Raw genomic sequence first — 15,429 nt, forward strand, 5'->3', positions numbered from 1 at the left:
TTATCTGATCAAAAATACAGTAAAATATATATATATATATTTCAAATAACTGTTTTCTACTTGAATATATTTTAAAATGTAATTTATTCCTATGATGACAAACCTGAACTTTCTCCATTATTCAGTTTCACATGATCTTCAGAAATCATTCTAATATGCTGATCAAGAAACATTTCTGATTATTATCAATGTTGAAAACTGTTGTGCTGCTTTATATTTTTGGGGAATTTACTGATACAATTTAATGCATCCTTGCTGAATAAGGGAATTCATTTCTTTAAAAAATTCTTAATTCTTAATAAAAAAAAATTTAAACAATTGTAAATTGTAAACAAATATAGATTGCATTCCACCTGCATATAATCTCAAGCTCTACATCCCTGATCTGCCCCAGTTTTTCTCCCTATGGTGATCTGGTCACTCTAGCTGAGCGTGAATCCTTACATTCACACAAAAACCTTATTCATGATGCATGAAGCATTTTTCAAGGACAACTCTGGATGGCTCGTTTTATCAGATTTAGTTCACTTCTGGGCACAAATTTGTCTCTGAAATAAATTTAAGTAAACCATTTCACTTACAATCAATCCAGGTACACCAGGAGGACCTGGAGCTCCTATAACACCCTGACACAGAAACACAGAAACAGAGAGAGTTACGCCTTCCTTCTGAAACGAGTACAGCCTGCAGGTCTAAATGTGTATCATTTATCATATTTGCTGTGTAAATGCACTCTCTTCATATGCAGAGATATTAATATTGTCGTTCAAATGAGTGTGTGTCGTAGAGCGAGCATGTGTGAGAGTTTTTGTAGAAACAGAGATGGTTTGTTGTTGGCTCTGTAGCAGCATGCAGGAGCCATTTCCTCTCGTTCCCCTGGTGTGATGAAAGAATGAAAGGAGCACTTCACTCCTCTTTTCAGGAAAGGGAGAACAGGAAATGAGAAGGCTTTCAACTTCCTGTTTTAAAAGTCATTCAGGTGAAAAAGACTTGACTCAAACACTTCCTGATATGACGTCACCTGCTCCAACCAATCATTTTTGGAAATGATAATGAATTATTGTAATATTGGCCTCTAATGCCTTCACTACTGAAATAAATAAATACAACTGGACAAAAATACATAATCTAACACTTTCCACACTGAAATACTAAAATAAATCCATATTAACTGAATGAACGAATGAATTAAATGAAAAATCCCAATAGATAAAAATATAATAATCTAATACATAAATGAATCTATAAATAAATCAGCCTAAGATGGTTTGCTAGTCTTAGCTGGTCTGAGGTAGTCTCCCAAGCTGACTAGTTTACAAGTGCCCAAAAACACTTTAAAACCATCAAACCAGACCAGCACAACCAGGCTGGGAGACTACCTGTTGGTAAAAGTTATTTCTGTACAGCATACCCTTCACAGCCTTGTTTGTGTTTGACAAATAATATTTGTCTTCCATACCAGCTTAACTAAAGATTCGTGTATAGAAGATACAACACTGCTGTTGTGTCTGTGTGTGTGTGTGTTTGTGTGTGTGTGTGTGTGTGTGTGTGTATAAGTGGTAAGTGGAAAATTGTGTTCAGCCGAGATACCGGAAGTAAAGGCTGAGGTTTGCACACACATACACAGATATCACACACACACACACACACACACACACACACATGCATACTAAAGGCATTCAATCTGAACACACACTTCCACTGCTTGTTTGGAAGCCTGCGAACACAGTGTTCATGCACATTCCTCATGTACTCTGTTGTGAGTGTTTTATGTGCTTTATGAGAAAAAGACAAAAGAATATGCATTAAAAACCAAATGTTAAACTCACAGGCTCCCCGTCCAGTCCTGGTGGACCTCTCTCTCCAAAATCACCAGGAAAACCCTGAGAGAGAGAGAGAGAGAGAGAATACAACAAATCACCATCACAGTCTCTGATTATTTAAACAATTAGATTTTTCTATAAGAAGCAAAAGTGGCCTCTACAAAGTTACATCGTGAGTGGTTGCCAGGGCATGGTTGCTATGGTGTTCACGAGGGTTGTGAGTGGATGCTGGGATGTTCTGATGGTTGCCAGGGCACTGGTAAGATGTTCTAAGTGGTTGCTAGGTCATTGGTATGTGGTAGCTTAAGTTTTCAGAGTGTCTTTAGCATGTTCCCACCAAACTGTGGATTATGGGGATTGTTCAAATCACTAACCCTAATGATGACATCACACAGATAACACACTGAGCCCTGCTGATTCAACAAGAGGTTTACGAGGTCAGATGTCAATGTTAAACAACTTCTGCATCTTAGTAAGTGTGTATATGTATGTATGTGTGTGTGTGTGTGTGTGTGTGTCGATTGTGTACCAAGCCCAAGGGAAAATAATAATTTCACGATAAAAATAAGTAATATTTAATAAATAATTATTTTCTAATTATTATGCCGGTGCTTTAATGGCCTCATTGAGAAATTACTAGAATGTTTGTATTTGTTATTACACTGCAGGGCCATGCCATACATTCAAATGAATACATTACATTTCATACACATGCTTAAAAAATTCACATCTGTATCTATAAAGTATGTTGAGACAAAACTTTACCGGCCTACCCATCTTGCCCCTCTTCCCCGGTGGACCAGGACTACCCTGAAAAAGACAGAGAAAGAGACAGACACATAAGTAAATGCTAATAATAATTAAAAGTCTTATACCATTAGAAAGAAGCAATGTTTCTCTCTCTCTTTGTGTGTGTGTGTGTGTGTGTGTGTGTGTGTTTACACTCCGATATCATATGACTCATCCAAACACCCTCAGCTGAACGCCACAACCAGCTGGAAGTAGTTTCCACTTTTACAGCACACACTCACACACACACACACACACACACGCACACACACACACACACACACACACACACACATACACACACACATGTATTTAATGATGGGATCTACTGTCATACATCTTCCAGTAGTGGGCAGCACTTGATTTAAAAATCTACCACTAATCTATTTCCATACTAATAACCTCAAAACTAGAACAGGAAATGATAACTAGATTAGTTTTTTTCTTCTTCAGGAAACACACTGTGTTTGTAAGAACAATAAAGTATCAGTATTTACATATATATATATACTATATATATATATACTGTACAATGCTGGGTAGGTTACTTACATTACATTACATTTAGTCATTTAGCAGATGCTTTTATCCGAAGGGACTTACAATTGAGGACGATGGAAGCAATCAAAATCAACAAAAGAGCAATGATATGCAAGTGCTATAACAAGTCTCAGTTAGCTTAACGCATTACACATAGCAAGGTTTTTGTTTGTTTGTTTTTAATTATATAATAATTGAAAATAATAGAGCATGATCGATAGAGGCCTTTTTTTTTGCTTTTGACACAGCAGAAGTCACGGTGCTATTAAAAGCTAAATATTTTCAAGGCATATTTGATCTAATCAAATTCAGTATCCAAATATCACATTGACATCATTGCTGTTATTTATATTTTGAAAGCTGAACATTCTATGTTTTCAAAACTTCTGATATTTACGCAAGTTGATTAAATGGAGTCTGAATTATTTGCATATTTTTAGTAATTATTGATTGGTGTTTAGTACACTTTGAATAGGAAATCATATTTTATTCATCCTGTCGATGATGTGACTGCATTAATAAGGTATTATCTGTGGGAATTTTAATGCAATCATGTTAAGTACTTTAGTGGAATTACACAAAAGCCATTTGCCGGAACATTCACCAACTGATGAGTCTGTTATGATCACATGACTGCTGAGAAATGAGTCATAACATGAACAGACTCACTCTTTCACCATCAGCTCCAGGTAAACCAAAGAGTCCAGGGATTCCAATAAAACCCTATGAAGAAACAGAGAAACAGAGGGAAGCTAAATATTGATGCATGGAGCAGAAGAAAATAGGAAAGAAACTTTTTTAATAATTTAATAGTGATGTTCAGGATACTTGACATGATGTGGTTACTGGGGTGTTTTGAGTCGTTGTTAAGCTGTTCTGGGTTGTTGCTATATTGTTGCTAGGGTGTCCTAGATGGTTACTAAGGTGTTTAAGTAGTTGCTAGGACATTTAACGTGTTTGCTAAGGTGTTCTAGATAGTTCCTGTACTGTTGCTAAGTCACTGAGTCATTGCTAGGCTGTTCTGAGTTGTTGCTATATAGTTGCTAAGGAGTTCTAGGTGATTTAAAGTGTTTTAGTATTTGCTAAGCGATTTCTTGGGCATTCTAAGTTGTTGCTAAAGAGTTCTGGGTAGCTGCTACATGGTAAATGGTTGCTTAGTTGTTCTAAGTGGTTGCTAGAGTGTTCTACGTGGTTGCTAAGGTGTTCTGGGTAGCTTCTACTGTGTATATAGTTGCTAAGGTGTTCCAAGTGGTTGCTAGGGTGTTCTATGTGGTTGCTAAGGTGTTCTGGGTAGCTTCAACTATGTATATAGCTGCTAAGGTGTTCCAAGTGGTTGCTAGGGTGTTCTATGTGGTTGCTATGCTGTTCTGGGTATGTTCTACTGTGTATATAGTTGCTAAGGTGTTCTAAGTGGTTACTAGGCTGTTCTACATGGTTGCTAAGGTGTTGTGGGTAGCTTCTACTATGTATGTTGTTGCTAGGGTGTTCTACGTGGTTGCTAAGGTGTTCTGGGCAGCTTCTATTATGTATATAGTTGCTAAGGTGTTCTATCTGGTTACTAGGACGTTCTAGGTGGTTGCTAGGGTGTTCTACGTGGTTACTAGGGTGTTCTACATGGTTGCTAAGGTGTTCTAGGTGGTTGCTAGGGTTTTCTATGTGGTTTCTAAGGTGTTCTGGGTATCTTCTCCTATGTATATAGCTGCTAAGGTGTTCTACGTGGTTGCTAGGGTGTTCTAGGTGGTTGCTAAGGTGTTCTGGTTAGCTTCTATGTATATAGTTGCTAAGGTGTTCTAAGTGGTTGCTAGGGTGTTCTAGGTGGTTGCTAAGGTGTTCTGATTAGCTTCTATGTATATAGTTGCTAAGGTGTTCTAAGTGGTTGCTAGGGTGTTCTAGGTGGTTGCTAAGGTGTTCTGGGTAGCTTCTACTATGTATATAGTTGCTAAGGTGTTCTAAGTGGTTGCTAGGGTGTTCTAGGTGGTTGCTAAGGTGTTCTAAGTGATTGATTATTATGCTATCCACATTCATTTCATAGATCTGTTTTTTTCATACATCGACAGTTTAAGGAGAAACATCTGAGACAAGTTCATATTTACATCTCCTGAATAAGAAAACGAATCATCTTTTAAGACTTTAATCTTATATAATCCCTGGCAATCCAATGGCAGACGTCCACCGTATGAACTGTTCACACGGACGGACAGAGTAATGGAGAGATCACTGATGGATGAACGGATGGATGTCTTCGTGTTGATGCAGGCCATGAAGTAAGTGTATATGCCCATGGACTGCATGGTGCTGGCCTCCACAATGTAGTCCAAGGGCACATACGCTCACTTCAGGGAACGAACGATGACAACATGCACAAGCAAAGGGTACAACAATAACACTCCCACACACATACAGTAAAAATTCCATGCAAGGTGCTTTTGCGTGCTGACATTAGTGTTGTCAAAATTTATTTCTTATGAAAATACCTAAAATGGATTGAAAAACACAGATAAACCATATATTGTCACAGTTTTTTGTTTCTTGTCTTCATGTGTGCTCAGTTAAAGCATTTCTATATTCTTTTTATTCAGTCCATATTAAAGATTTTGTTGATGCCTTTTGTGAGGAATATTTGGAGTTTCTGCACAAGGGTGCCCTCCAGTTAAACATACATTTCCAAACTGTATCTCAGTGGTAATGTTCATTTAGAACAGGAAAAAAGGACTGGGGTGAATCAATAAATTATAAATAGTTTATTGCAACTGTGTAAATAATCTTCTAATCCATAAAGAAGTGAATGTAATATGATTAAGAGTATTTTAAAATGTAATATAATCTAACTTTAAGTACTTTATATTTGGAATCTGATTATGTAATCCAGATTGCACGTAATCAGTTACACAGCACTGATTGGAAGACATGTGTACGTGTGAATATGTGGTGAATAAAAACAGCAGGTCCTCAGTCTGATTTTAAACAGGAAATTCCAGCCAATGGGGGCGGAGCCTAGCCTGATAAAGAGCCTTTAATACAGCTTGACTACAAACACAACAGCTAAACGGGTGTGTGAGCACGCTATATAAAGTGGCACATTGAGAATAAAACATAAATTGTTTCTGAGTACATTAAATAGACGACAGGGCAATATAAATGAAGGTGGCTGTACATGTGAACATATTAATGTGACCGTAGGAGTCTAAAAACACATAAATGCAAACTTATGGCTCGGGGGAGCTGTCAGCAGCGAATTTGTCACGCTTGAGTCTCTGTTGACTCAAAAAAACTGAAAAAGGAGAATCCAGGGGAACGAAAGAAAAGAGAAGCTGAAGTAGTAAAAATCTCTCTTATAGAGTCGAGGTCAAATCACTTGGCTTTAAAACTCTAAGTCTTAAGCGACTTTTTTAGCTTTGTAAAAGATCAATGCAAATAACCTGGTAACTATAGTCCCACTCAGACAGCTCAAATGTCACAATGACAGCTTTGTAAGTTGCAATCACACATCAAACGGGAAAAGACGTGTACACACCCGAGCCCCTTTTGGCCCAACAGGCCCTATTGGACCAGGTAAGCCCTGGAAGAGAAGAAAAAGAGAGAGAGGCTTCAAAAACAGGCTTAAGATTTAATTAACACTCATCATTTAACAGACAAAATGGAATCAAAATGAATAGCTTGTTTCTTTTAATAAGTTTCCAAACTTTTGTGCCCACAACAACAAGAACCACGATGAACTTATAATGGTCTTATCATAGACTTCATTTGTTAAACAGTTTTATATAGTTTTATGTTATATATTTTCTTCATGCAGAAAATAGAAATGGGTAAATGTTTGACAAATGAGCTTTTTCTTGATTTGGTTGGATCATAAAAAGGAAACATGGGTTTATTCGCAATGATTACTAAATAAATAATAACATTATATGAAATATTGATTCGACTTCTTGAATGGTTTTATCATGTGAGAAGAAAAAGACAGTTAAGTGAAATTTTACCACAGAATGCATTTCCTGACCAATCAGACTTAAGTAATCCAAAGAAGCGTTTTATATGTTTCAGTACAAACAACTTCAATGAGCTCAAGATGTGTTAAAAACCAAAGGCTTGTGGTTCTGGATGCATATTTCAAAAGGATGGAGATTTATTCTGATTAAATCCAATACTCCATCAATGAAAACAACACAAGCATATCAAAACATGAGCAAATACATCCTTTCCTATTTCCTAATTGCATGCTGTGATTTTAAATCGCATGGGCCCACAGCTATACTGAACAAAACCCAATATCGATGCCAGGGCAACGTACTGCTAAATTAATTGCATATTTTCCACAAGCAGTCAATGAAAAACAAGGCAAACACACACACACACACACACATACATACACACCACACTCCACAGCAGAGGAAGATCTACTGCACCTGCCTGCCAGGATAGCCTTTGGCTCCAGCTTCTCCATCAGGACCTGGTTGGCCCTGTAAAACAAGACAAAGAGAAATGTTGGTTCTCCTAATTTATATTAAAGTACATGGATATATTTTAAAGACCACAAAAAGTGTCTGAATATGTAAAATGCATGAATGTCTCTATACTATATTTGTAGCAAACTATGGTTTCATTTTAAAGAAAAAGCACAATCAAGATAAATGAATTTATTTTGGGGGGGGGGGGGGTTGAAATTATAAATCAATACATTTCCTGTTGAAATTGAAGACAGTATTGTGACAGTATTTATTTAATGTGTTAATGTGATGTACCGAGCTGATTCAAAGACATTAAGCAAAAATGAAGAAAAGTGACGTTAGATGCAGTTTTGAGTTGACAGTTTGAACTAATGCAATGATATTCATTTATACATAAGTGTGGCTTAAGTCTATATAATACTAAAGGGATAGTTAACCCAAAAAATAAAATTTTATTTATCTGCTTACCCAACGGGCATCCAAAATGTAGGTGACTTTGTTTCTTCAGTAGAACACAAACAGATTTTAAACAGATTTTTAACTCAAAATGTCTGTTGCAGTCCGTCAGTCATATAACGTAAGTGGCTGAGAATCACGGCTTTGAGAGTAAAAAAAAAACAATAATCAAAACACAAACAAAACCAAATTAAACACTGCGGCTCGTGACGATACATTGATGTGATACCATTGACACTCTTTCTACAATCTCAATTAGGAGTGTCAATGGTCCATTTGAGAGATAGGTGGCGGTAATGCACTTCTAAGTCTGTGATCCGCCGTAAAGCAAGAAGAAGAAGAAGACGCGTCATGCACCGGCTGTTGAAAACATGGTGAATCGGAGGTAAAAAACTACATAAATACTGTTCAGTTTCTTGCACAGACCAATTGTTTTTTGATGTCTTTACACTTCACTGTATCTTCACGAGCCAGGTTTAATTTGGTTTTGGTTGTGTATGTTTTTTTGACTCTCAAAGTCGTGATTCCCAATCACTTCCATTATAAGACAGACAGACTGCAAAAGTTTGAGTTAAAAATCTTGGTTTGTGTTCTACTGAAGAAACAAAGTCACCTACATCTTGGATGCCTGGGGGTAAATAGATAAACAACACATTTTCATTTTTGGGTGAACTATCCTTAAGAATGTGTCTAATACTTTTTGAACAACTTAATATTTGTGTTTGTGTGTGATATTTGATTTCCAAAGGAAGCATAAAACATGTAAAATCTGTTTGTACCCAGAGGAAAGAAGAAAATGAACTCAAACATTTCTCATCAAATTCATCAAGAGCTGCTAATCATATTCATGGTATAGCTCTTGCTCAACTCATTTTGACTATTTTTATTTCTCCCAAAGAATTCTATGGAAGAATATTTGATGCTCAGAAATTAAATTACTAAGAACTCAAGAACTCACTTTTAAAAGTAAAGTTTGTCATTGTTGATTTCTTTCCTATACAACCAAAAGAAAAAAATGAAAAAATCTAAAAGACCTTAAAACAGAATTAGACATTGGTAAAACTGTTAAATCTACTATAATATAAAAAAGCAGTAAAAGGTGAGATCTGCCAACAAGGGCTATATTTATTCAACCAATGGCAAAGGTTTGGGGGCGGGGCTATTTGTTTGTCTGACCAATTGTGGGCAGGAAAAGTGCTTTCTGTAAATGTTTTCAAATAAATCATTATTTCATTTAATTCTGTTTAGTCATGCTAGGCTTAGAAATTACACGCTTCACATTTCAGGCTCTTGAGTTATGAAAGAACACACTCTGATCTATAAAACTTTCCTGTGGGTATGAGCGTCTGTCTTTCCCCTCTCTAAACTTTTGACTTGAGAGGACGGATCACCTTAAAAAACAGAGCTTTAAAAGGACTTTTTCTTGTCATGTATGTTATATTACTTTCATATTTTAAGAGGTAAAACTCTCCAGGGTTTTGACTGATGAGAATATCCTCACACTTTGAGTGTTTGTTTATGTGCTTGTTTTTTGTTATGTCTGCATTACTCACAGGTTCTCCGGGAAGGCCTGGTGATCCTGGATGGCCTTTTTGTCCCTGTTCACAAAGAGGACACATGACGGTTTAGTAAACACTTAGTGATTTACACGCACATACACACAAACTGAAACAACATCGGACAGAAGTCTACAAACCACTTTCTAAAAGAGAATACGCGAAGACACGCCCACAAATACGCATCTCCTGCGGTGAGTGTGCATTTGACAGATCCATCATTAACCCAATCCATCTGTAGTCAATAAGCTAAAGCAGGGCAATATTTTCCACACACGGCTTTATGTTGAACAAAATGCGCATCTGCACATGTGCATTTGCAACATATGTGAGCGAATGTGTGTGTGTGTCTTACAGAGATAAATGTTTTCCTGCTGGAGTCAAGCTCCTACGGCTCAACATTGTGCTGACTTCAGCAAGACATCGACACAGAATGGAAAATATGCATCAAAGGTGGAGCAGAGCAAGAGACGGATTTGAGGGAGCACTATAGTACAGTGTGAGACCTAACGAGTGTGCCAGTAGACAGACATGAAGAAATGGATAAGCTATGAGAATATTTTCCATGTTGCATGTCAACCACACTTCTGAATGGAGTGTTTTACAGCAGTGAGAACATGAACTGATCTGGAGCTGCTTACTAGACAGACAGTTAGAAAAATATGACAAACAGACAGATAGTAGTGTGAAGTACCATCATTCTCAAGAGAAATGTACACAAGAACATACACCTACAATACACACACACACACACTCTTCTCTGCCAAACCAGTGAAATCCATTCTGTCACACTCTGCGTCTGAGAGATGTCTGGTTCTTCCATTACATTTGTTTGTGGGAAACCCAGCTCTGATTCCTGCCTCTACCTCCACATTCCAGCAAACAGCCACACACATGTACCACTGATCTTTGTTGTATGTTTGCAAGTATTTAAACAGTTACAGTATATATACAGTGCACTGATAACAAACTAAAATCTTTAGTTAGAATTTGAAAAAGAATCCTTTTATGTCAGAATAACTTAAAAAAAAAACATAAAATATCTTGTAAACTTGCTGAGCAGTTGTGTTGTTTATGCACTGTCTATCTGTCCAGCTCTAGAACATTTTTTATGTTTACAGTAGAATCTGTGTTAAAGGTTGCACTGGATCAACTGCTTAATTTGTCTGGCCCCTCTGCAGAATCACAGGCTGGTTTCGTTTATTATTGGATTCCATCACACTCGCACTCATCCCTTCATTCACTCGTTCATGACACGCTGCTGTCTGTTTTTCCAGAGGTTCTTCTCTACATTCTGATGGCTCTTTTTCTAACCACAGACACGTAACACAAAGCACATGGACCACCACGCGGCCTGCAGGTATTCACATGCACACACACTGAACCATATGTACTGACATGCCACTAACAACTCATTTCAATAATCAGTTCATGTCAATTAATTCAATAATTGGATAAAGAAAGAATAATAAAATACAATTACATTTTAATATTTAAAAAAGCATGCTATTTCACACCCCAGATCTTATATACAGTATATCTGCGTGCGTGCGTGTTTGCGTGTGTGTGTGTGCAGCATCATAATTTGTTATTATACATAAGTAAACAAGAAAGTCCTGAAATGTATAAATATTACTGGAAATGTATGCGATATGCAAATGTATGAAAATTATCTGCTGAATAGAACTCTTTTGTTTTACAGACAAATTATTGTTTGATGCTGATGATCTTACCTACTGCATATCCATTTATCTGGTTAGTTGCATTTCAATATTTGCATTGGGTCTAAACTGGCTATATGCATGAAGTGCATAAAGATTTGATGACGATGTTCACTGACAACTACGTTTATAATTGACTTTGGTTGTTTTAATTAGTTTTTGCTGCTCTAGACATAACATATGCATGTTCACAAACATTGTTTAAATGTGGGATTTTCCAGAGATCCCTCTATTAGATCACACACACACAAACACACACACACACAAAGCTGAAAGTATTATTGCTTACACTAAAGCACCTGGCAGAGGGTATTAACTTACTATAATCATGCACAGCTGAGAAGTGCCACACTAATGGTCATAACAAAGAAAGTTTCTCATGGTGAACGACTGTACGACCCTCAATAGCCTTGTTTGACGTATGAGTGCGTGGAGTATAAAGGAGTGATAGACGACTCATTGGGGATTCCCTCTGATGTTTACATTGGGTTTCCACAGCAACAAGAGACACAGTGAGGCAGAAGGAGTGGGAGCCTTCCGAGTGTTTGTGTGGGTCAACGGCAAACATCTGCGCTCATGTCACCCAGCAAGTGTACAGCAACATTAGTGTTGGGAAAAAATGAAACAATGGAGAGAATGATTCAAGCATTTCAGAATATCTTACCTTCCGGCCTTCCGGCCCGACTAAACCAACAGGACCAGACAGACCAACGTCTCCCTACAAACACAAACGGTAAACATGAGGCACAGATGTTGCAGCTGCATCTTTTCACATGTTTGCATGTTCTGAACCATAACTATGTTTTGGCCGTTGCTCACACTGGAGTACGTGAATTGAAACAAGTGTATGTGTTTTCTCACTTTTTCTCCTTTTGGTGCCTTTCCAGGAGACAGTCCAGGGTCTCCTTTCTTCCCCTGAGAGAAAGAACGACAAAACAAGAGACAGAGTTTAAATCGTCTGAAGAAAATGTGAAACTTTTTTTAACCGTTTCATCATACAAAGCCCAGTCGTTTAAAGATGCTAATCAGATCAAAGAAAGAATGTTATTAATCCGTTTAACGCTTTATATTGCACAGCAATTACGAATATGTGTGTGCATGGTCATGTGTGTGTCGCTGACAGAAAGAGAGAGCGAGAACACATGTGATGTTTGACTCCAGGCCGTTGCATCTTAACCAGGTTTGTCTTCAAAGGCCACTTGAAATAATTAAACACAGAAAGCAGAGGGCGTCCAATCACACAAACACACTCCCCGCTGGGCTTCCCGGCTGTTTACCACCTTTAGCATTTAAATGAATAAAAAAGGCAGACCAATCACACACCAGGACATCACACGCACACCTAACTTGGATGCATGTTTAGTGGTTTTGGTTAATAACCCGTGTTTAATACTACAGCTATACTTCACCAGCCAAACGCTCATTTCCACATCATGGGAAAGACTTTCCACTACCCGCTGAGCTCCGATAAATCAAAGGGTTTGTGTGTGTGTACATGTGTGTGCCTGTGTTTCCAAAACCTTGTCTGCAGGGTTTGTGGACAGCCCAATAGTACCGGCAGGTGGTGCGATGATGAATATAACAGAGGGCCAAACACAGGAAGAAGAGCAGAACAGTACACAAGTGTGGGTGAGTTGGTTTTTACCTTCAACCCTGGTGGACCGGGTCGACCTGGCTTGCCATGTGGTCCTGGGGGTCCCTACAGGAAACAACATACAAACAATACACACATTAGGAATGAACGATTAAGAAAAACTGAATGCATTTAATGGTTCACCTACTGACTGCCGAAACCGCTTATACGCCCCTTGTGGCCATGCTGAGAATGCAACTTCATTATGAACTGTTTTCTATGATGCATGGAATTAATCTCGTCTCGTTTGCTGCTTATGCGTTCATATGCTTGCATACTTGAGTATGCTTCGGGCTTTATGTGTTTACAGTGAATGGATCTGAAACAAAAGAAATCGATTCTTAGCTCCATTTGACTTTGACCTGACCGTGTTCTTTTTTAAACGACTTCCCACCTGAGGTCAGAGGTCACAGTGAGGGTCAAGGTCAATGGGTGTTATTGGAAACAGTCCATAAATAAGCCCAACAGATCGAGTGATACCATGCATGAAAAAACTAAAACAAAAGCAATGCATGTGTGTAAAAACAATAGTGTGTGTGTGTATTTGTATTATGGCTGTGTTATATTGAATATATTGATTACATCGAATATGTTGTTGCTAATACAATGTTTGGAGTCAGTAAGATTATTATTATTTTTTTTTACTTTTATTAAACAATGAAGGATTAAACTAATAAAAAATGACAATTGCAAAAGGTTTATATTTCAATTCAATTTTGAACTTTCTATTTATCAAAGAATCATGGGAAAAACTGCATCATGTTTCCACAAAAAATATGAAGCAGCACAATGTTTTCCAAATAGATAATAATCAGAAATGTTTTTTGAGCAGCAAATCAGTATATAAGAATGATTTCTGAAGATCATGTGACACTGAAGACTGGAGGAATGATGCTGAAAATACAGCTTTGCATCACAGGAATAAATTACATTTTAACATATATTTAAACAGAAAACGGTTATTGTAATAATACTTCACAATATTACTGTTTTTACTGGTTTATTATCAAATAAATGCAGCCTTGGTGACATTAAGAGGATTCTTTAGCCGGTTACTAGGAAAAAGCAAAGATTGAAGAGAGTGCAAAGAAAGCGCAAAGTGTGTAGGCTACCTTTCCTGAAAGTCATCTTTGTTCTAACAAACACACACACACGCACACACACACACAAATAACATACACATTTAACATGAAAAGGGTGCCGGCTGAACAAAGCCTAGCAGTCAGACTTTATAACACATGCTCTGAAATACTTAACACACACACACAGCAGTGTGACCTCACGGCGGACCTTTGGCGCATGCACACTACATGATGACTGCAGTTGCCGTCCTGTCAACAAAGGTTCAAACAAAGTCTCGAGGCTCTATGGCTCTCTGTTTGATTGTGCTAGAAGATTCCTCACAGGAAAAGACCACCAAAAAATGATCTAAAATACTTAAAATAGCAGCAGAATTTTTTTTTTCACTTAGTCCTGCTCACCTTAGAGGATGCAAAACATTTAGTTGTGTAATTTAGTTTTTCAACTTAAAATATGACTCAGAAATCAGTTCAAAATTTTACATGGAATATAATGTACATTTTTTTGTATTTGATTTATTTAATTATTTATTGATTGTATTATAAAGCTGTATTTTATTTATAAATTTTTTTGATATTACAAAATCCTGCCCAGGGCTTGTAATTATTTTTGACATTAACATAAATTATTTATTAATAATTGCAAAATATTTAATGAAAGAGCAAAAGAATGTGTGTCGAAGTGAAAGGAGACAGACACACTAGAAAGAACCAATTAAAGCACAAATACACTGAAGTGAACAGTGTGTGAGAGATTTCATAAGGCACTGCATTTTACACACTTCCTGTTTATATCTGAGGTTAAAGGTCAATTGCTCTATTAGTCTAACACACACACACACACACACACTCACCCGAGGTCCCCTCGTCCCTGGCTGCCCTGGTTTCCCTGGAGGTCCCGGGATTCCCTACGAAACACAAGAGTGCTCTTATGAATCAAACACACACTCACTGCACAAGTGAGCACTTATAGTGCTGCAAGACTCTGTTTAAAAACTAAACACAGCTAAGAGGAAACAGGAAGTCAATCAAGGGAATTTCCTTTTTCTGATAATGAGCTTTAGACTTACAGAAGACCTGTAGATCCTGTCTCCCACTGTGTGTGTGTGTGTATATATATATATATATATATATATATATATATATATATATATATATATATATATATATATACATATTAATTATTGTATTATTATAAATGATAAGTAATATTTTATTTATGTACTTTATTAAATATTAACCAAACATTTTACAAATATTTTTATTTTTAAGTAATATTTACTGATTAATATAATTTTTTATAAATATTCACAGAATGTTTCATAAATATTTAAGTTAACATTTTCATACTACATGTTAATAATAACTACATTAAATAAATATTTAT

General features: G+C 36.9%; 1 protein-coding gene across 1 annotated transcript in view; it reads right to left on the reverse strand.

The window, feature by feature from the left end:
• The window catches only part of col27a1a (collagen, type XXVII, alpha 1a), a gene marked incomplete at its 5' end in the record, with an annotated part of 41,953 nt that extends 27,003 nt beyond the window's left edge, over positions 1-14,950 (reverse strand). Inside the window, 11 exons of the mRNA XM_026245756.1 lie at positions 582-626; positions 1,830-1,883; positions 2,589-2,633; positions 3,822-3,875; positions 6,667-6,711; positions 7,556-7,609; positions 9,607-9,651; positions 11,995-12,048; positions 12,192-12,245; positions 12,976-13,029; positions 14,897-14,950. Coding sequence (XP_026101541.1) covers positions 582-626; positions 1,830-1,883; positions 2,589-2,633; positions 3,822-3,875; positions 6,667-6,711; positions 7,556-7,609; positions 9,607-9,651; positions 11,995-12,048; positions 12,192-12,245; positions 12,976-13,029; positions 14,897-14,950 — 558 coding nt within the window. The remainder of the gene's footprint in view (positions 1-581; positions 627-1,829; positions 1,884-2,588; positions 2,634-3,821; positions 3,876-6,666; positions 6,712-7,555; positions 7,610-9,606; positions 9,652-11,994; positions 12,049-12,191; positions 12,246-12,975; positions 13,030-14,896) is intronic.
• Between the last annotated feature and the right edge of the window lie 479 nt (positions 14,951-15,429).

This window comes from Carassius auratus, unplaced genomic scaffold (assembly GCF_003368295.1).
Source record: "Carassius auratus strain Wakin unplaced genomic scaffold, ASM336829v1 scaf_tig00010384, whole genome shotgun sequence".
NCBI lineage: Eukaryota > Metazoa > Chordata > Actinopteri > Cypriniformes > Cyprinidae > Carassius > Carassius auratus.